This window comes from Thamnophis sirtalis, unplaced genomic scaffold, assembly GCF_051295495.1.
Source record: "Thamnophis sirtalis isolate CommonGarterSnake01/CBP01778 unplaced genomic scaffold, rThaSir2_p1.2 scaffold_5, whole genome shotgun sequence".
In the NCBI taxonomy this organism is placed as follows: Eukaryota; Metazoa; Chordata; class Lepidosauria; order Squamata; family Natricidae; genus Thamnophis; species Thamnophis sirtalis.
This window is the reverse complement of record NW_028261385.1, coordinates 87,724,771-87,745,817: the sequence shown is the minus strand read 5'-3', so window position 1 is coordinate 87,745,817 and position 21,047 is coordinate 87,724,771. Positions and strand designations below refer to the sequence as shown.

Sequence of the window (21,047 nt, the reverse complement as noted above, 5' to 3'; positions counted from 1 at the left end):
TGAATGTCCTTATTCTTGTGTTTCCCCTTTTCCCCAGCACAATAGTTTCTATTCTTATTTTACTATTTATTATTTTTAACTCTTGTTAAGCTCCCCCCCTCCCCCCTCACAAGTCATGTGCCAGTGGGCAAATATATAAATTTAAATTCTAGATTAAAAATAAAAATCTATTAAATTCATTGGAAGGCCTACTTTCCACATTAGCTCAGGAATATAAATTATTTATTCATTCAGAAAAGTGCATGCTGTAATCTGGCCTTTTTGTGTTTATGTTTACTGCTGCCTCTTCTTTTTTTGTTTTCCCCTGATGTGATGTTTCCTTTTCAAATCATGGTGGTCTCTGTCAGAATGTTGCACATTTTTCCAATCATCAGCTGAAACTCCAGAATCTGAGGACAGCTGAACAAGGTCAGGGATTATCCCAGCTAATGTTTAACATAGTCAACAATAACACAGTTGTCCGAAGAATTGCAACTATCATCATTCATCTCTACATTTGCCCAAACTATAATGGGAGTTATAGTTCAAAAATTTATTGCTACTGTAATGTGTAGGTGGTGGTGGTGTGCGAATCGGCAGGTCCACATTCCCCCATTCAAAAGGGATAAAAATAACATTCCCAATCTTGTCTTACTCGTACAAATCAATTTATCAATGTGGATACCAAACGAGAAAGAAGAGCTCTTTACTGCATGATCTTAACAAGTGTTTTTTATTCATGAATAAAAACTCGATCAAAATAATTTAATGCAGAAGTTCCTGCAATCCTCTTCTCTTTTCCCTTCTCATTCATTCATTCATTCATTCATTCATTCAATTTATATGCCATCCGACTCCCAACAAATTTAGGCAGTTTACAAAACGTTAAAACGCACCTAAAAGAAAGAAATAACATAAAAGAAGATAAAGAAACAAAAAAGAAATATGGGAATGGTAGCTAACCAGATGGGGAACAGAGAAAAGACAAGGGCTTCAATCATATTTGCCAAATGCATAGGCAAGATTCTCCTCTCTGATATCGCAAAGGTGCTTTTTCAAGAGGCAACTGTACTTTCTGTTTTTTCTTTGAATATGTTTTGCTTCTCATCCAAGAAGCTTCTTCAGCTTCAGAGATTGTCCTTTGGGACAACCATGACCTGGATGACTGAGAATCTCATAGACATTTCTCTTTGTGGAAACTTGGAAATTGAGTGTTTGTGCTGCTTTGTATTCCTCTGCTTCCCTAAGTGAGTTTTTGTCCTTGGATGCTTTGGGAGGGGGGAGGATTCCAATCAGGCAATGGGCAGGGCTTATTTGGAGGAGGCTCAACCCCTCCACCCCAATTTATCTCAGTTTATTAGGGTTCTGTCTTGGGAGATATTGTCATGCTCACGACCTATGCGGGAGCCCTCCAAAAGCCAGAGGAAAAATGTTACTTTTCAAAATGTGATCGACAAATAAGATAAAATAAATATTTTGACTTTGGTGAAGGAATAGCTAAAAGCTGAACCCTATTTTCTGGAATACCAAAGATTTCAATGGACTTCCACCTCTGCAATGAGTTTGGATAGGATAGTAGCCAGGGACAATTCTATACAACTATTCCAAAGTAAATTGCAAAGGATCTAGCTAGCTTAAAAACCTTGATATTCTTGGCAAGATAGAGAAGGGCAGGAATTAAATCAGGAGGATGGAATCAAAACAAGGAAAAGCAACATATTTTTGCTGGAGACTGACAGTGGACATTTGTCCCTGCAGTGATTATCACTAAGTGTTGCATCTTATGATTTATGATGAATGTATTTTTACAATGACTATGATCATGATTTATCACTTATTGCTTGTGTGTACAATGAGAGCTTATGCACCGGAGACAAAGTCCTTGTGTGTCCAATCACATGGTGAAAGAAATGTCCTGGATTCGGCTCCAAGTGGGGAAAAAGACACTGGAGACATGGAAGCTGCTTGGAAAGATGGTTTAATGGTGGATAGGACCACATGGCTTGAGTCCTGAACAGAAAAGGTGATCACATGCTTCAATGTTGGTGGAGAAGAAGAGAAGGGCTGAGATGCTGAAAGTCCCTGGTTTTATGCCCTCTCTGGCCTTTGATCTTGAGCTTGTATTCTGATTGGTTGTCAGACTCCCATGGGGCCATGCAGGGACAACTCTCTAGGCTGCGTTTTGAATCCAGGTTTGGTTGAGTTCTCAGATGCCATGTGGTCAGTTGAGTAAAGGGCCAATATTATCATGCCTTAATCCCATCCCCCCCGGAGTTGAAGTGGAGAGGTCTTTTATTATGTAAAGCTAGTTTGGCCTTCTTAATGGCCCATTGACAAAAGGGCGGGGGAGGCAGGAAGCTGCAGGAAGTTTCTCTTTAAAACGTTTCTCCCTTTCACATCCAGGGAAATATAATATTCTGCCTTTTCAACATTTCCTAGGATATTTCATTTCTCTGGGAGAGGGCTGGGTGATAACCTTCCACACACACTTGGCCAATAAAGAATCTATTCTATTCTATTCTCTATATCCAATATCCTTTCCATTCCTATTCCGATCCTATCTTCTACCTCAACTCCGTTTAATTTCAGGAATAGTGGTGTATCTCCTTTACCGAAGGAGAGGCGGAGAGGAGGCGGAGGCTTTGTCTCCTTTAACAAAAATGGCTCTCCCGCCATCCCTTTCCTGCCGCTCCGCGAACCTCTCACTTCCCGAGGGCTTTCTGAGCGAGGCGGGGGCGGGGCGCGAGCGGGGAAAAGCTGAGCATGCCAACGGTAAACCGCCGAGCTCTGGAATGGCACTACACGCTGGTAAGGCGGTGCTGTTCTCTTTGCCTCCTCCCTCCCACATTTCTTTTGTTGTTTGAGGGAGCGGGCACACAGCCTCCCCCTACAAAGAAATCCCGGGAGGCCAATTTACGGTCTCAATCCCGCATCCGCTTCTCAGAAGCAAGGAGCGGTGTGGGATGAGCCCCATAAATTGGGGGGGGGGGAGAGGGACCCCCCCCCCACATGTTTGCCATTCAGTTGAAAACGAGTCCCCTCCTGCTGGCTGAAGCTGAGCTTTTGTCTCCGATCTCGCATTTACCAGCTTCTCTTTTAGCCTCTTAAGTAACAGACACTTTTTAAACGGGTTCGCCCCATGCGAGAGACCCCGTGTAGTTGCTCTCACCTCAAGTGTTCGGCTTTACTATCGGCGTTTATAGCAGTCGTTGAATACACTTGCAACTTTTAAGAAACATACTAACCTAGTTGGGAAACAGCAAGGTGACCAAGAAGTTTGCCACTTAGGGAATGTTACTTTGAATCAGTGTTTTCTCTTACCCAAGTCTCAGTGCCTTTTCTTGTTTGATCCCTTGCTTTCTGACCTATTGCATTACACAAATGTGTGCTTCATTGATTTCTGTACCCTATAAATGGCCCTTTGATCCCCTCCCCTTAAAAAAGTAAAGGTGGCTTTGGCTAAGACACTGAGCTTGTCCATCAAAAGGTTGACAGTTTGACGCAGCGCTAGGGGACAGTTCCCCTAGCACCGCATAATGGAGTGAGCTCCCATTACTTGTCCCAGCTTCTGCCAACCTAGCATTTCGAAAGCACATAAAAATGCAAATAGAAAAATAGGAACCACCTTTGGTGGGAAGGTAACAGTGTTCCGTGTGCCTTCAGCATTTAGTCATGCCTGCCATATGACCACAGAGACGTCTTCGGACAGCGCTGGCTCTTTGGCCTTGAAACGGAGATGAGCACCGACCCCTAGAGTCAGGAACGACTAGCACATATGCTCAAGTGGAACCTTTACCTCTTAAAAATGCTTTTGGATTTCCTTGAATTACTTGATCTGTATTTTCTGGTGGACAAATAAGCCCTTTTCCTCTCCCCCTCTCTCTCAAATTCAGGGATCAGGTTTTTATCAGCTCCACACCATGACATTCCATGGAGGTCTCTAAGTTGTCTGGACACAACATTGCCTCCTATGCATCCCCCTGCCCTTGGCATTTGACCAAATTTCCAGTTATAATAGTAGCATTTCACATCCCCTTTTCAATCTCAATAGCTGAATGTTTATAGGGGAGTTGTATCAAGAGTTTACAGATCTGCCAAACTATAAATCAGAAGCTGAGATTGTACAGAATGGATCACTAACCCACTTTAGGCCATGGGTTCTTGCCTTTCTCTCCAACTTTAATCAAAGACTAGGCTTTAGTTAAGTTTAAACAAATATGGGCTTTGATTTAATCCTTTCTTCAAGCCATTTGCATGCCTGGCAACTGTCTGGAGAAGTCGCTGTGGTTTACATGGCAACATTTTCAAAAACAGCTGGCTGGTTTCTCCTTCCTAGGGCTGAGAAGATTACTTGCTCCAGAGATTTACTGATAAACACAGATATAAAATGTGCCCACCCTAAAGAAAGAGACAGTGCTAGTGCTGTTTCAAGCAGGAGGTCAGCTGGGTGACCTCCTGCTTGAAACAGCACTAGCAGTCTCTTTCTTTAGGGTGGGCACATTTTATATCTGTGTTTATCAGTAAATCTCTGGAGGATTTGATATTTAATCCACACGTTTTTTCTGAATGTCTGCTAGCCAACAGTAACAATCATTAAAAAGCCTGTCCATCCTTTCAAACTGAATTGTAAAAAATATAAATTCCTGAGAGAAACAAAATAACGTAAGGTGAAAAGACTTGTGAGCTTTGTTCTAATCTTACTGCAAGCATCTGAAAAAGGCATGTACTTTTTGCCTTTCTTGTTAAACCATCTTTACCTATTATTTTAGCCCTCAGTATGATTACAATTTGGCTTTTTTTTTCCTGCCGTTTGATTCTTGACAACTGTCTGGAGTTCCTGCCCTTTTTCTGGCAAGACTTTTTTCCCATCATTGATTCTGGACATCTGTTTGCAGTTTTCCTGTCAATATTTTAGAGATAGTTTGCCATGGCTTTCTTTGTAGGGCTGCTAGAAAAGTGAGTGGCTTAAAATCACCCAGCTGCTCTCCATGCTTAAGGCAGGACTAGAACTCCTAGTCTCCTGATTTCTAGACCGGTGCCTTAACCACTAGACCAAACTGGCTCCTATTCTGGCTTACTGGGATTTATATTAGGCTACTATGTACTGTAAACTATGCTTTATAATTTAGCAAATTAAATGCAAAAAACAAACTATGATTTATTCAAGAAAAGTGGTTAACATAAAACTTATTTTCACTCAGTAATCACGGAGGTGTTGGGGTGAAAGTATTGGACTAGGTAGGATGGGAAGAGTCAAGTTCTGTTTCATTCTCAGCTATGGATGTTCACAGCCATACTCTCTCAACCTATCAGGGGTAAAATAGAGACACTCATGGAAACTCTTGAACTCCTGCGGAAAAGGCAGAATGAACATTTAAAAAATAGTAGCAGTACAGTACATAAGCACACGCATCTCATATGACTCTCTTCAGCTGCAGATTTAATTTTGTTGGTGGGGATAAAACAAGTATAAAGAGAGGCTTGTTATATCAAATGTAAATTCATATTAAGGATATTTTGTTCTTTTCTTTCACAGATTCTTCTTGCTATTGTACTGCTTTCGTGGTGCTACATCATTTATGCAACCCGAATAGCAGCCAAATGGCAACTGAAGTTGATGTATCCCATATAAGCCCAGAGTATTTGAGACATCTCCAGATCGGAATACCACAGATATACAAAGATATTCTATAACATCATAAATAATAATCTGCAAAAACATGAATTCCCAACTGGAGTGTTTGAGCTCAGGAGTATTATTGAAACTTCAGAAATACAGATAAAGATAACAAAACAGCTGTGAACATTTGATACTCAGTTCTATTAACACATAACTGAGAAAATAACTTTGAATATAGTTTTTTTAAAAAGAATTTTATATTTTTCCACTTTACTGCTTATTTCAATATGTTTCAGAAGAGTAAGGCTAGAAGGATTACTGCAAGCCCAAAGAGTCATTATTACAGATAAATAACTACTTTGCGCAAGGAAGTTTGGTTTGGTTTTCAAGTTAAAAGTTACACTCTTACGCAATGCTTTTAATGGTACAGAAATAAATGCCTGGATATCTATGGAAGAATTGCCAAAATGCATATAGTATCCAGTGAAAATTTGAAGTTAAACAGATGTTCAAGTTATTTGATGCTATTCTGAAGAAAAATCTGCATCATACTGGTATGTTTCATTAAATATATTCACTCTACAATGTATTGTTGAAAGCCAAAGTTATCTTATTTGGTACATTTTTAAAGGAATATTTAATTTTACTTAATAATTTATCCAAATTAAAGTGTAGCTTTATTTTTTTGTGGCACTTTATTTATTATATCAATTAAAATAATTGTTTTTGAATGCTTGATAACCAATCTTTAATATTTTGAATTTACTTGTCTAATTTCATCTGCAGCTTCTATAAAATCCAAGGTCAGCTACTTAATCAGTACTAATAGATTCAATGGAAGTGTCAATAATATCTGCAAAACACCAAAAAGTTGTCCCCAAACTACTGACCAATAAATCTGTAAGTATAACCAGTTAGTTGTATGTAAAATGCCTGCATTGCAGGGCAACAATTTGACTTTTCACCAGGGCATTCTGTTTTAGCCTTTACTGGGCAGGAAAACTCCAAAACTAATCTAGGTTTATAACCAACATTAATTGATCCTTGATCTACATTTAACCTGATTTTTAAAAATGTGGGCATAAATTATGATCTATACATCTACTTCTCTTGATGTCAAAATATGAACACATATTTTGGGGTTCACTGAAGTATCCATGGGCACCTGTTTAAAAAAATCCAAATTTTAGGGACTAGGCAAGGATGCATCCTGGTTCCATTACTGTTCAACATCTATATTAATACACTTGGTGCTTATTTATATTATCTTCCACAAATGTTGACTGTTTTATGCAATGATGGATAATTCTAAAAGCCCTGTCCTCATTTAACAATCACAATTGGACAGATAACTTAGTTATTAAATGAGGGGGGTTGCTAATTGAAATGGAGATTGTGCTTAAAATCTTATTTTGGCTTTCCTTTGTTTTACAGACCTGCGAACATTGTAAATGACAGGAGGATTGGTCGCACTTTTTCATTGCTGTCATAACTGAATGGTTGCTGCACAAGGCAGATGACAAAATCTACCTATAGATTTAGGAAGTGGTATATGCTTTTGCTACCTCCTGTGTCAATCTCTTGTTGCAGATTAATGATAACGACAATACCAAAATAATGCTATTCACTAACAAGCACAAGAGGGTAAATTATCACAACCAGAAGTATATCAGACAATGATTATTTGACAAGGAAACTGGCCAGTCTCATTGTATTGATGTCTTCTTAGAAAACCAGGTATTCAGTCATAAGGCTGTAGCATTAAAGGAAATGAATGGCAGTTCATGAGTAAGAATATGAAGTTTTTAGTAGGGGGAACCTACATAATACAACACTAATCTAGTAAAGTCCAACCATACCCTTGTGGTATCAATTATTTTATCTGGATAAATAGTAATGTATCACATCTTAACCCAAATGAGAAATATTAGCCTACTGATATTTTGTGCATACATTACTTTTAACAAATCAGTTCTTGGTTTAGCTTTTAAACTGAAATAAGCATGTAACAAAAACTAAACCAAATCTGATCAGGGCAAGTTTTTTTTAAAATCTTTGGGGAAGGTTATATCATGATATAGGATTGATCTGCACTGTCATTGCTTAATGAATTGACGATATAAATAGAGAACAAAGCCCATGCCTTTCTAAAATTGAAGACGTTATCTAGTCAGATAATGAAACAAGCAAACAACCAAACTTAGAAAGCACCAAGGACTTCAAGGTCATATTTTAATTAATTTATTTCATAAAATGACTTATTCCTTATGCCTTACAACAAAGTTAGAAACAATAGTAAACAATAACTATTAAAACATTAAAAACTATAAAAACTAAGGCCTTTTCATCCAGCTATATAAAGTAAACAAAATGCACAGAGACACCTAAAATATTGGTTAACATACAAAGCAAAAACTTGTAACAAAGAGGAAAAATAAGATTTCTAAGAATATTTAACAAAAAATATTTATTTAAGACACTTCTCTTAATTTATCTTCATCTTTTTCACTCCTCTTAGATTTTCTTCTCTCACTGAGGAGAGACATTCATTGTTCTTATGATTGACAGCACCATCTCTGGAACCAACAGAGAATGGTGATGCAGATCTACTAACATCTGTGGCACTAAAGCTGCGCAGTTGGATAGGTTGCTCTTTCTTCTAGTGCTACTCCCGCGGTATGGCAGGGTCTTCTCCATTTGGCTCGATCCAGCGCATCTTTAGGGGCAACACCCATGTATTTCATGTCCTCTTCGATGCAATCCATCCCCCTTTTCTTGGGCCTGCCACAGGGTTGCCGGCCATCAGGATCCAGATGTATGGCTGTCCTCGTCACTGAGTCTTTACTTCATAATGGTTTTACATAGTCAACAAGTTGTCAAAAAAATCACAGCTGTCATCATTCATTTCTATTTTTGCTTGTTGTGACATCTGCAACTGTTGTTTGCAGAAGGGTTTTCATCACAGCTTGCAGAAGTGTCTAAAACAGTAGATGGAGAAGCATGAATTTGCTCTAAATTGGAATAAGATGAGCCTGGCATTTCATCATCCCAGGGTGCCTGAAAGCATTATGTTCAGGTATTTGGGTTTCAGTTTCATCAGGAGATATGGTAGTAATAGAAGACTGAGTTGCTTCCCTTTTTACTTGCTGGAGCTGAACAGTCATAATTTTCATGCTCATCATACGCATCTATAGTAAAAGGGCATCTAGCAAAGTTGATAAACTCATATAAGAAGTGTTCCTTACTTTGGAATAAGAAAAGCTGTAATTAATTAGCACATGCCTGGCTTTCTAGATCAAACATTAAATTATGCATTATTATATGTTGTTCAATATTAATGGGAGAGCCTGTCTGCATTGCTAGCAGTTTTTCCACAAATGGCCTAATGCTTTGGTAAGGATGTCTTTAGAGCATTGCTTTCTCTTGCAGAAGAGGTTTCTTTGTTAACTCTGTGGGTCCTCTCCTAGTAATTGCCTTTTATATTTCCTTTCCTCATATATCTTTGCAGAATGTCCTCTATCAGGACGCCTGGAAGTTCCTGATCTACTGTTAGGATGACTTCTTGATCTGCTGCCAAACTGGCTTCTTGATCAGTTTCTTAATGTCTTTCATAAGGCTGACTTTCCATATCAGCTCTGGAATCATTTATTCATTCAGAAGACTGCTGCATTCTGTAATCTGGGTTTGTAGACTGCCTGCAATACTTTGCTCCAGCCTGAACAGTACATTTCTCTTTTTAAAAAATAAGATATTCAAGGATATTTTCCCAATTTTTCTCAATTATACATTATTAGTGTTAAGTATTACAACACTAAATCTATTTCTGAAGCTTCAATACTCCTGCAGCTTAGCCACTCTAGTTTGGAATGCAAGTTTTTGCAGATTATTATTTATGGAATTATAGAATGTGCTTGTATTTCTGTGGTATTTCACTCTGAAGGTGTCTTAAATATTCTGGGCTTGTGTGGGATACATCTCCTTTAAGTGCCATTTGGCTGCTATTCGAGTTGCGTAAATGACGTAGCCCCATGAAAGCAATACAATAGCAAGAAGAATCTGTGAAAGAAAAGAACAAAATATACTTAATATGAATTTATATTTGATATGTCAAGCCTCTCTTTATACTTGTTTTATCCCCACCACAAAAATCAAATCTGCAGCTTACCTACAAGAAGCCAGGGGCTGAAGAGGGTCATATGAGATGGGTGTCTTACTAAGACCGTGCTTATGTACTGTACTGCTACTATTTATTAAATGTTCATTCTGCGTTTTCCACAGGAGTTCAAGAATTTCCATGAGTGCCTTTATTTTACCCCTGTTAGGTTGAGAGTATGGCTGGTCTTAAGACATTGTGAAATTCCATTGCTAACTTGATTCTTCCCATCCTAGTCCAATACCTTCACCCCAAAACCACAGTGAAAATAAGTTTTGTTAACCACTTTTCTTGAATAAACCATAGTTTGCTTTTTGCATTTAATTTGCTAAATTATAATGCATAGTTTACAGTATATAATGGCCTAATTTAAATCCCAGTAAGCCAGAATTGGAGCCAGTTTGGTCTAGTGGTTAAGGCACCGGTCTAGAAATCAGGAGACTAGGAGTTCTAGTCCTGCCTTAAGCATGGAGCGCTGCTGGGTGATTTTAGGCCACTTACTTTTCTAGCAGCACTACAAAGAAAGCCATGGCAAACTACCTCTAAAATATTGACAGGAAAACTGTAAGCAGATGCCCGAAATCAAAGATGGGGGGGGGGGGGAAAGAATTTCCCAGTTAGGTTTATATGTTTCTTAAAACTTGTGAGTACATTCCTGAACTTTCAGAATGCATATATATCTTTCCATATAAATCTAGGCTTCTGGAAATTTTTGAAAGAAATCTAAATACAGATAGCCCTCAACTTATGACCACAATTGACCCCAAAACTTCTGTTTCTAAGTGAGACACTTGTTAAGTTTTACGATCTTTCTTGCCACAGTTGTTGAGTCATGACGTTAGATACATGCTTGTTAAGTGAATCTGGTTTTCAGACTGAGTTTGTCAGAAAGTCACAAATGATGATCACAAAAACACTGCAACTGTCATAAATGTGAGTCAGTTGCCAATTGTTTGAATTTTGATCACATGACCATGGGGATGCTGCAACTGTTGTAAAGGTGAAAAATGGTCATGTTGCTTTTTTCTATGATATTGTAACTATAAATGGTCATTAAATGAACTGACGTAAGTGGAGGGCTTCCTGAAGTTGCTGAAAAAGCAAGTCTCACCCACCCAAAAAAATGGCCTTGGCTAACAAGAGAAAAACGGATTTTCTGAAGGTTAAAAAAAAAGCCTAGACTGCCATCTTAAAAGTGCCAATATTACCTTTAAAAATGTTAATAACAATTGAGAGAACAAAATAACCACACGGGGGTCTCTCGTATTGGGTGACTCCCTTTATTTAAAAAGTGTCTACAATCTGGAGACTGAAAGAAAGAGAAGCGACGTTGGAGACAGAAGCTTAGCTTCAGCCAGCATGGAGGAATTGGCTTTCAAGGGAATGGCAAATATGGGGGGGGGGGGAGTCCCAGGCCCGTTCCTCCGAGACAGGGGTTGAGACGGAGTTCCCCCCACCTTCCCATGGGGCCTATCCCCCCCACCGCTACTTGCTTTTGAATTGAGCCCGTAAATCGGCCTCCCTGGATTTCTTTGTAGGGAGAGGCCGTGTGTCCCGCTTCCTCAAACAACAAAAGAAATGACCGGGTGGGCGGGAGGTAAAGAAACCAACACCGCCTTACCAGCGAGTAGAACCATTCCAGAGTTCGGCAGTTTACCAGCGCCATTCCCAGCTTCTCCCGTTGGCGCTCCACCCTCGCCTCGCTCTGGAAGTGATGTTCGCAGAGCGGCAGGAAAGGGAAGTCGGGAGAGCCATTTTTATTAAGGGAGTCAAAGCTTCTTCCTCCTCTTTCTCCCCCCCCCCCTCCGGGAAGGGAGATTCCCAGGTATCTCCTGAAATTAGACGGTGGGACGGTTTCTTCGATTCTTCCGAACTGCAGGGACAAATGTCCTCGGTCTCCAGCAAAAATATGTCGCTCTTCCTTGTTTTGATTCCGTCCTCCCCGATTTAATCCTTCCCCTTCCCTTCCTTGCCAAGAACATCAAGGATTTTAAGATAACCGGATCCTTTGCAATTTAGTTTCGAATAGGTGTGTAGAATCACCCCTGGCTACCATACTATCAAAACTCATTGCAGAGGTGGAAATCTCTTGAAATCTTTGATAAACTGAAATTAATCGGTGGGAGGGGAGCCTCTTCCAAAAAAGCCTTGGTAATTGGTTGTGCGGGTCTCCCCCCCCCATGCACCCCCCCCTCCACTACGGACAAAAACTTCCTTAGGGAAATAGAAATGAACAATTTCCAAGTTTCATCAGAGAGAAGAACCTTCCCTATGTATTTGGCAAATATGATTGAAGCCCTCTTCTTTTTCTTTGCATCCCACCCCCTTCCTGGTTAGTTATCGTTCCTATCTTTCTTTTTCGTTTGTTTTGATTTGCGTTGTTTTCCTGTTTGGATCTGTTTTTAAGAGTTTGTAAACCGCCCAAAGCTGCTGGGAATCGGATACCATATGTATTTAATAATAATTAGGAAGGGAAGTGGACAGCTTCTGTCTTGAGCTCCAATTTTGACCGAGTTTTTCTCATGAATAAGAACGAGTCAAGTGCCGTCAAGAGCCTTGCTTTTTCCTTTGATGTTCGTTCTGACTGATATATTGATAATTATGGATTTAAAAAATGATTGGGAACGTGGCCTTTTCCTTCTTTTGCGAGGAATGTGGACCTACCGATGTAGACAGACACACATCCCCTTTCACATTACAACAGCAACAAACTTTTGAACTATAAATCCCGAGATGCTTTGAGGCCACCGTCCTGATCGCTGAGGTTTATGGGAGTTGAAGTCATGGAACTATACAATCTTTAGCGCGGCCAAGGAAGCCTGGTTTGAACCCTTTTCGTTTTAACTAGCGAAGGAAAGAGAGCGCGGCATTCCCAAGCGAAGAGTCTTGGGGCTGCTGTTGAAAAACAAATGTATTTTTTAAAATCTTTTTTTAAATTAGCCCCAGCTCCCTTTTCCCTTCTAACCCGGAAAGTGACTCCTCCCCCTGTCTGCCACTTAGATTGTGCATCCGGTTTGGAAAGGACGGGGAAGCAACCCAAAGCCGCAGCCGCAGCGGCGGCAGCCTTCTCATCAGCTGTCTTCGGTTGTGCCGCCGTCCATGTGTGACCCCCGAGAGCGACGGAGCCGAGCCGCCGGCGCCAATGGCCGTCGCCGCTGGCACCAACGGTCCAAACCGGTAAGTAAGGGGCTTCTTTTGGGAGGAGAGCGCCCGGCAAAACTCTGGATCTTCCGGGCACTTTTCCCTTGAGGAGGGGAGAGCCCAGCGAGGTCGTCAGTCTCTGCCCTTGGCTGAGGGTCTTCATGCCCCCGAGACTCGTTTTTAACGGCCGCGGCCAACGGGACTTTTGGATCTCTCTTCCCCCCCCCCCCGTCCCCATAGATAATGGCAAATCGAACTCGGGGTCCCTTTGTGGCCGCTGATTGGCTGCCGGGATGCTTAAATAGCAGCCCCGCATATTCCCCACCTTCAGTTCTTCTTCGTACTGGCGAGAAAGGGCGGTTTGGATAATCTCGGAGTCACCGTTGCTTTGAGGATTGCCAGGCTTCGGCTCTTTTAGGCATCTCATAGTGAAGGGAGACTCAAGTGGCTCTTCTTCTGATTTAGGGACATCGTTGCCTTGAAGACTGCCCAGGCTTTGGCTCTTTTAGGCATCTCATATTGAAAGGAGATGCAAGTGGCTCTTCTGACTTAGAGGCCTTGAAGATTGCTCAGACTTTGGCTCTTTTGGGCATCTCATAGTGAAGGGAGACACAAGTGACTCTTCTTTTAATTTAGAGGCACTGTTGCTCTGAAGATTGGCCAGCCTTTGGCGCTTTTAGGCATCTCATACGGATGGGAGACAAAAATCAATCTTCTTCTGACTCCGAGGATTCAGGAAGCTCTGTTAGTATTTTATACCATATCTGCTTTTTGAGAGTTTTAATGCAGACAGCCATATCCTTTCCCAGATTTCTCATTGCTGATTAAAATAGACTAGATTAGAATGGAATTCTTTATTGGCCAAGTGTGGACACACAAGAAATTTGTCTCCAGTGCATAAGCTCACAATATAAACAGCAACCAATAGGTCATAGGTCATATATCATAGTTACAATCATTAATCATGAGTTACAAAGAACAATTGATAAATGGTTATTGAACTTGTATGCTACCCACAGCTCAAAGATTTTGGGCAGCTCACATGGCTTACACAAATTTCACTAAAGTTAGTAAATCATAAAAAGTAAAGCTAAAACAAGCTAGGCATAGGGTAGCAAGGAATCTTACTTTTGTTACCCAAGGTTAACAAAATGTTATTGTGCTTCTTCTAAACAACATCGGTGTGGGGCCATCTGATCTAGGAGTGGAGAATATATCTCTGAATGAGGAATGAAATAACTTAGCTTTGCAGGAAACAAATTTAATCTGATAAATTGGTGGTATTTTTACATTGTAGTTTTCAATACAAACATACAATACAAATCATGTCAAGCTTACATTGATTATTGTATTTCTTTTCCATTTTCAGGGCTTGATACCCCTGGCTGATATTTTCCCAAAGGATAATTCACTCCTATCTGGCATCAACAGGCTGCATCAGACAATGCCAGAGGAAATATCTCCAGATTCTAAGTGCCCGATCTGCCTGGACCTGTTTGAAAATGTGGCCTACTTGGATCGCTGCTGGCACAGGTTCTGCTACCGGTGTGTGTTGGAGTGGTCCAAAAACAAAGCAGAATGCCCACTTTGTAAACAGCCCTTTCATTCCATCGTGCACAGCATGAGATCTGCAGATGACTACAAGGTGCATTCTGTGAGGCCTTCAGAAATAGAATCTTTTGCTAATCCTAATGGGAGGCGATTCCGTTACCGAACTACGTTAACAGGAGAACATCCTGCAAGTGTTAATTCCCAGAGGTCTTCCTCTTCTCGAAGGACAATGGCTTCCCCAAATTGTGGGATCTTGTTTGAAGGGTTATCAACTCAGACAACAAGGCAGAGAGATGCAGAAATGCATCAGATGATCAGACGGCTTGCATCAAGGCGACAAGCTAGTTTGGAAGGTAGATTTATGCGGCACATTCAAGAGCAAGAGATGATTAGCTTTCGAAAAGCTCTGTATCGTTCTGGCACACGTGTGAGAAGCATTGAAGATGGAGGGCGTTATAGGGACATATCGGCTGAATTTTTCCGCCGGAATCCTGCCTGCCTCCATAGGCTGGTACCATGGCTAAAACGTGAACTCACGGTCCTGTTTGGAATTCATGGATCACTCATTAATATAGTTCGGCATGTAATAATGAACAATTTGATTAAGTTTGACCTGGAAAGCCAGGCATTTGCCAACGAACTACAGCCTTTTTTACTGCAAAGCACAGAGCATTTCTTACACGAATTTATAAATTTTGCCAGATGTCCATTTAATATTGAAGCGTATGATGAGCATGCAAATTATGATTGCCCAGCTCCATCACGAGAAGAAGGAAGTGCATCTGAATCTTCAATTATTACAATATCACCCGATGAAACAGAAACCCAGGCACCCGATTGCAATGCTTTCAGAACTGACACAGGCCAGGCACCCTGGGATGACGAAACCCCAGGCCCCTCCTATTCTAACCCAGAGCAAGTGCATGTGTCTCCAACTGCATTAAACACTTCGGAAAGCTCTGATGAAGAGCCTGCTGGAAATGGAACAGGGTTGCAGATGCCAAAACAAGCAAATATAGAGGTGAATGGTGACAGTTGTGATTCATCGGACAATTGTGTAATTGTGGACTACGTTAAACCATTAGCTGAGAGAACCCCCGAGCTTGTTCAGCTATCCTCAGACTCTGAACTTTCAGCTGATGATGAGAAAAAGGAAGATACAGATAAAGTGCAGCCTATCCAGTTCTGTAGCTTTAGCCCGACAGATGTTAGTAGATCTGCTTCGCCATCTTCTGCTGGATCCAGAGATGGCATTGCTAATAAGATTAATGAGTATCTCTCCAATGAAAAAAGAAAACCGAAGAGGAGCGAAAAAGATGAGACTAAATTCAGAGGAGCATCTTTGTTGCAAAGCTTTTCTTCAAAGGAAGCCTGTCATGGATACAGTTCATCAAAAAGAAGGAAACCTGAATCGCATGTGCAGCATTCTGACAGAGAGCATCACAGTTCAAAAAGGAAGAGGAAGCATCGCAGTAGGGAAAAAAGAAAAAAGAAAAGAGATGGCAGTAGACATAAGCACAAAAAGAATAAAAGGAGATCAACTCGAGAAAAGAGTACTTCCCGATCTCTTTCTCTAAGTAGTGAAAGCACTGAATTGAGAGATTTAAGGTGGTCACGATCTCAAAGCAGAGACTATAGTGGAACTTCCAGGATTAAAGACACAGATTATTATTTGAGAGACGATTACTCCAAAAGCAAAAAAAGGAGTGAATATGCTTTATACAATCCAAACGCAGTCAGAAGTTATGAACGACACAGATCAAGAAACCGGTCAAGAAGTCGATTTAGCAGCCGATCTAGCAGCAGATCAAGAAGCCCATCTAGCAGCAGATCGAGAACTTCCAGGCATCCGGATAGAGGACGTTCGGAAAAGCCGGGTGGGAAAAGGAAATACAAAACCCGTCACTTGGAGAGCAGCCAGAGAGGTAGCGAGGAAGCCTCTTCGGTAAGAGAAAGCAGTGCTCTAAAGAAATCCTTACCGAAGGATCCAACCATTTGTGCAAAAGTCACCAGTGTTGTAGACAGACAACCTCAAACAGAGACTCAGCACAAAAAGAAGAAGAAGCGGTCAAGAAGCCCAAGTGTGGAAATCATTTATGAAGGGGTGTGTACATCAAAGTATGACAAAAAGAAACCAAAAAGAATTAAGTCTACCAATCTGACTAATTCCTCTGCATTGCCTTCTGTTGTGATTACAATTGACAGTGATAGCGATAGAGAGAATGGCATTACAGAATCTAAAATTTTCAACCAGTTGCCAACTAAGAGATCATCTTTGTTTCTACGTCTGGCACAAATGATAAATGGCAATTCACACTGCCAGCTACAGTCACCAGAGCAAGATGTGTAATTTTTTAAAAACTTAAAAAAAAAAAAAAGATTTCCCCCCCTCTTACATAGGTTAAGCCTTAGATGTAGATGTAGACATAGATTTTTTTTTAGTTTTTAATGTTTTTAATAATTAATTGTTTGCTATTGTTTTTAATTTAAAGAAAGAAAAAATAACTTGTTTTATGAAATAAATTTTATTAAATAAATAAATAGATAAAATCAAATGTGACCTTGGAGTCCCTGGTGCTTTCTGAGTTTGGTTTTTGGCTTGTTTCATTATCTGACTAGGTTACATTTTCAATGCAAGAAAAGTATGGGCTTCACTCTGTTGCTATTCATTAAAGGTGGCGGTATAGACCCAGAATCATGATAAAAAGACTTGCCTTAATCAGATTTGGTTCAATTTTTGTTATATGCTTATTTTAGTTTAAAAGCTAAACCCATGGCTGATCTGTTAAAAGTAATGTATGAGCAAACAATTATCAATAGGCTAATGTTTCTTATTTGAGTTAAGGTGTGATCTATTTCCATTTATCCAGATAAAAGTATTGACATCAGAAGGACGTGGTTGGCCTTTATTGGATTAGTGTTGTTCTATGTAAGTCCCCCAATTAAAAACTTCATACAGTAAGACTTATTCCTACTAAATTATAACAAGTAGATTAAATAGGGATTCATTTTTTTACAATCTACGCTTCCAGTAGGCATAAGATTGTCATTGGTTGTTTTCATGTCACTCTGCACCTCTTGTGGATGTAAGGGTTGTCATTGGTTGCTTTTTTGCATATGTTATAGGCTTAATCCTCTTGCTAGATCTTATATTTGAGGCTGATTTACAACTCTGTTATTCTAATGTAGGTACTGATGAGTCAATACGAATGCTTACATCTACCTCTCTTTGTCTTTTGACTCTGTTATTTAGATTTAATCACTGTTGAATGAGGCTAGCAAAAATTTTCAAATCAATGTTTAATATGGAATTTTAAAACAGTTTGCAGGTTTGCATCTGAATTGTTTGATATTAGGAGTTTAATTGTGTTAATAAATATGGATGCTAGTCTTTGATTAAATAACTGTGCTGGCTAACCTATAGAATGTGTGCCACCTGTGGCAACCAGAGCCCTCTCTGCAGGCACACCAGCCGTCTCACCAGCCCATCTGCGGAGGGATGTGGGGGATGTGCACGTGCACGCAAAGGGGCGGTGCATGCGCGGGGGCATTAGATTGCATTTTGGGGCCTCCCACGGCGCTCTGTGCCCCATTTTGGACCGGGAAGGCCTCCTGCACCAACCAAGAAGCCAAAACGAGGTGCAGTGGCACGCACAAGGTCCCGGGTGCTCCGTTTTGGGCCTGGAAAGCTGCCTGCACCAACCTGGAAGCCAAAAATAGTCAAAGGGGGGGGGGGGCGAGATGCATGCACAGCGCACTTTTGGCACACAACAAAAAGGTTAGCCATCACTGTTATATAACATACATGGAAATGGTTGTTCAAGGTAAATCAAGCAGAGTGAGATACACATTAGCATGAGAATTGATTAACTGATTAAATGACTGCAATTAGGCAATGCATGATCATTCTATTTCCACACCACAATTTCTCTTCCCTATCTCCCCACATCTGCCGACAGTCTAAAACAGGGGCGTCAAACTCGATTTCCTTGAGGGCCTCATCAGTGTTGTGTTTGAGCTGAGGGGAGCTGGGCGTGTGTGGCTAGGGTGGGCATGGCCAGCTTGATGTAACTCATTGAGTGATATCGAGTTGGCCACTCTTTGACCACGATGGCCCTCTCAGGCTCCGTTTTTGGCTGCGATGGCCTCCTGCAGCCCTCCGCCAGCCCTCTCCCCGACCTGTTTCACTGGCAGAGGGTTGTAGGAGGCCATCACGGCCCAAAACGGAGCCTACAAGGGCCACAGGCAGCCCTCCCGAGCTCCCTTTTCACTGGCAGAGGCACTGCAGGCTGATTCTTCACAGTTTACAGGATGGGCCCACAGGTCAGATCTAAGCACCCCGCGGGGCAGATCCAGTCCCCGGGCCTTGAGTTTTACACCTCCGGTCTAAAGAGTCACAACCTGCCTACCTTTAAGAGAATCTTCAAGAGTGATTTTTTTTTTGTAAGCCAACTACTTTGAACCTTTTTTTATAAACCAACTGCTGAATTATTGTGATTTCACTTTCTCCAACACAACAGTTCCTATTGTTTTAATTGGTTCCTTCTATTGTTTTTAACTTTTGTTAAGCTTACCCCCAAGTCATTTGCAAGTGGGTAGGTATACAAATTGAAATTGTAAATAAAAAATAGAAAACCATTAAATTCATTGATATTTTTAGGTTTGCTTCAATGCTGAACAAAAATAAACTCCATGTATATTTTGTAAATAAGTGTTGCCTTCAAGCAATTCCTTATTGTAGCTTAGCAGCCCAGGTTACAACTATGAATAAGTACTACCTGGAGGTCAATTCAACGGACTGGTCTGTAAAATAGTGTTTCTCAATCTCAATGACTTTTAAGTTCTGTTTCCCCAATCCTGGCTGGGGAATTCTGGGAACTGAAATCTTAAAAGTTGCTGAGGTTGAGAAACACTCCTGTTGTGTTGGAGGCACCATTTAAGGTACTTCCGGGTTTGAAATGATTAAAAGTTTGTTTGGGTATGGCCCTGAGGGCACCTTTCATGTCCGTCAAGGAGCTGGAGCAAATGACAGGAGCTCACCCCATGATGTAGCAACACACAGGCCTTGAATGCAAGCTTGCTAACCTCCAACCCAGCATCCTAATCATGTGAACCACCATGCTCTGTGAAAAATACTGGTTTGAAGGAATGCATATTGGTTATTATAAGGTGGATTGTGATTCCTGGGACAAAAAAAATGATATTTTAGATTTCCCCTTCTGAAAACAGGAAGCTCCAGTCTTAAAAAGGGAATACTGGAAATTCCACTACACTTTCTCCATGACCTCTAAAAGTCAGAAAAAAGCTAGGTCTGCCAGTTCAATATCTATCTATCTATCTATCTATCTATCTATCTATCTATCTATCTATCTATCTATCTATCTATCTATCTATCTATCTATCAATATATCTATCCATCCATCCAATCATCTATCGCCTGTCTAGCTATCTTTATCATATCTACCTACCCACCTATCCGTATGTATCTAAAAAACAACTTCTCATATGCATTGGTATATACTGTATAATGTATATTGGTAGCAGTATATAAGCAACTTTTAATTTAGACCAGGAAAAAGTATGACATCTGAATGTGTGCTATTGTGTGGATACAATATCATTTACTCTTATTTCTATTCTTCAGACTGAACTGATTTAAGTAATCAGAAATAAACAGCCTCCCACTATCCAAAACGTACAGATACCGAAAGTTGGTTCTTTGGAGAAGAAAGCGATGGACATGGAACTGACTCTTTGCAATACAGAGCAGGGAATATTGTCATCTGCAGAATCATCCTAGAGTTTTGCTTCAGATTATATTATGCCCATGCACTTAGTTTGGATAATTTAAGTATGCGAGGCTTCTTTTTCTCCAGCAACCTTTCAATGCCAAGGAAGAAATTTTTCAGTAAACAAAAAGAATATGCAGTGGTATTTATGACTTTTGCAGTATCTATAGCTTATCTAGGCCACAAAGTCCTTAACTGCAATAATCCTATGGTCCATCAGAAGCATCAGACACCTTTTCCAGCAATTCGTGTCCCGAAATCCAATATAACAATGGGACAAGGGAAAATATATACTCAACCCAAAGTTTTCAAATAATATTGGGTGGTGGTCACTATGGACTGCTCCTGTTTCCTTCCTTATAAGTTTTAGTATAAAGATTTAATCAACTGAATAGAAATATGTTAGCTAATTACAATGGTTCATGCTTTATCAGCATGGACATCTTTCTCCTGTTTAATCCTTCCTTTCATATTCTGCTAAAACACATATTTCCTTATATATGATTAGATACAATGTCTATATAATTTTTCTTTCTTTCTACATACCAGTATTTGTCTTCTGATACATATGTTACATGTCTCTTTACAGAAGTTTGGCTACGTAAGGTAGTCATTTATTTCTAATGGCAGGAGCCAGATGTCTCCCTTTTTAAAATGGAATTTCTGCTATCTATACAATCTTTTATCAATCCTTAAACTTAGTGTAAACACACAAGGAAAATATTCCAACAATCACAACTTATTATATCTTGATGATTCCCAGCTTATGCATCTCCATCTAGAACGGAACAGATGATATTATGGAGAACCTTAT

At 40.3% G+C, this 21,047-nt stretch overlaps 3 protein-coding genes across 3 annotated transcripts; 2 read left to right on the top strand and 1 right to left on the bottom strand.

Moving 5' to 3' along the window:
* The first annotated feature begins 2,728 nt into the window (after window positions 1-2,728).
* LOC148045456 (transition zone microprotein 1-like) lies at window positions 2,729-5,830 on the top strand. Its single transcript, XM_087715124.1, has 2 exons — window positions 2,729-2,787; window positions 5,516-5,830. The coding sequence occupies exons 1-2, from the start codon at window positions 2,743-2,745 to the stop codon at window positions 5,609-5,611; spliced, it is 141 nt and encodes a 46-aa protein (XP_087571250.1). The 5' UTR covers window positions 2,729-2,742; the 3' UTR covers window positions 5,612-5,830.
* A 1,987-nt stretch (window positions 5,831-7,817) lies between these two features.
* Window positions 7,818-11,573, bottom strand: TZMP1 (transition zone microprotein 1). Its single transcript, XM_087716145.1, has 2 exons — window positions 11,374-11,573; window positions 7,818-9,655 (listed from the first exon to the last, which is right to left on the bottom strand). The coding sequence occupies exons 1-2, from the start codon at window positions 11,416-11,418 to the stop codon at window positions 9,545-9,547; spliced, it is 156 nt and encodes a 51-aa protein (XP_087572271.1). The 5' UTR covers window positions 11,419-11,573; the 3' UTR covers window positions 7,818-9,544.
* Window positions 11,574-12,745: 1,172 nt separating this feature from the next.
* On the top strand, window positions 12,746-17,015 carry TOPORS (TOP1 binding arginine/serine rich protein, E3 ubiquitin ligase). The gene is made up of 2 exons (XM_014064768.2): window positions 12,746-12,929; window positions 14,263-17,015. The coding sequence occupies exons 1-2, from the start codon at window positions 12,852-12,854 to the stop codon at window positions 16,792-16,794; spliced, it is 2,610 nt and encodes an 869-aa protein (XP_013920243.2). The 5' UTR covers window positions 12,746-12,851; the 3' UTR covers window positions 16,795-17,015.
* Window positions 17,016-21,047: the final 4,032 nt, after the last annotated feature.

What these genes read in the sequence shown, in the direction of transcription:
- TOPORS (XM_014064768.2), top strand. Translation starts at nt 12,852, where the DNA reads ATGTGTGACCCCCGAGAGCGACGGAGCCGAGCCGCCGGCGCCAATGGC. An exon ending in GGCACCAACGGTCCAAACCG is followed by an intron (nt 12,930 to 14,262) that starts GTAAGTAAGGGG and finishes TTCCATTTTCAG; the next exon opens with GGCTTGATACCCCTGGCTGA.
- TZMP1 (XM_087716145.1), bottom strand. Translation starts at nt 11,418, where the DNA reads ATGGCGCTGGTAAACTGCCGAACTCTGGAATGGTTCTACTCGCTG. An exon ending in TGGAATGGTTCTACTCGCTG is followed by an intron (nt 9,656 to 11,373) that starts GTAAGGCGGTGT and finishes TTTCTTTCACAG; the next exon opens with ATTCTTCTTGCTATTGTATT.
- LOC148045456 (XM_087715124.1), top strand. Translation starts at nt 2,743, where the DNA reads ATGCCAACGGTAAACCGCCGAGCTCTGGAATGGCACTACACGCTG. An exon ending in TGGAATGGCACTACACGCTG is followed by an intron (nt 2,788 to 5,515) that starts GTAAGGCGGTGC and finishes TTTCTTTCACAG; the next exon opens with ATTCTTCTTGCTATTGTACT.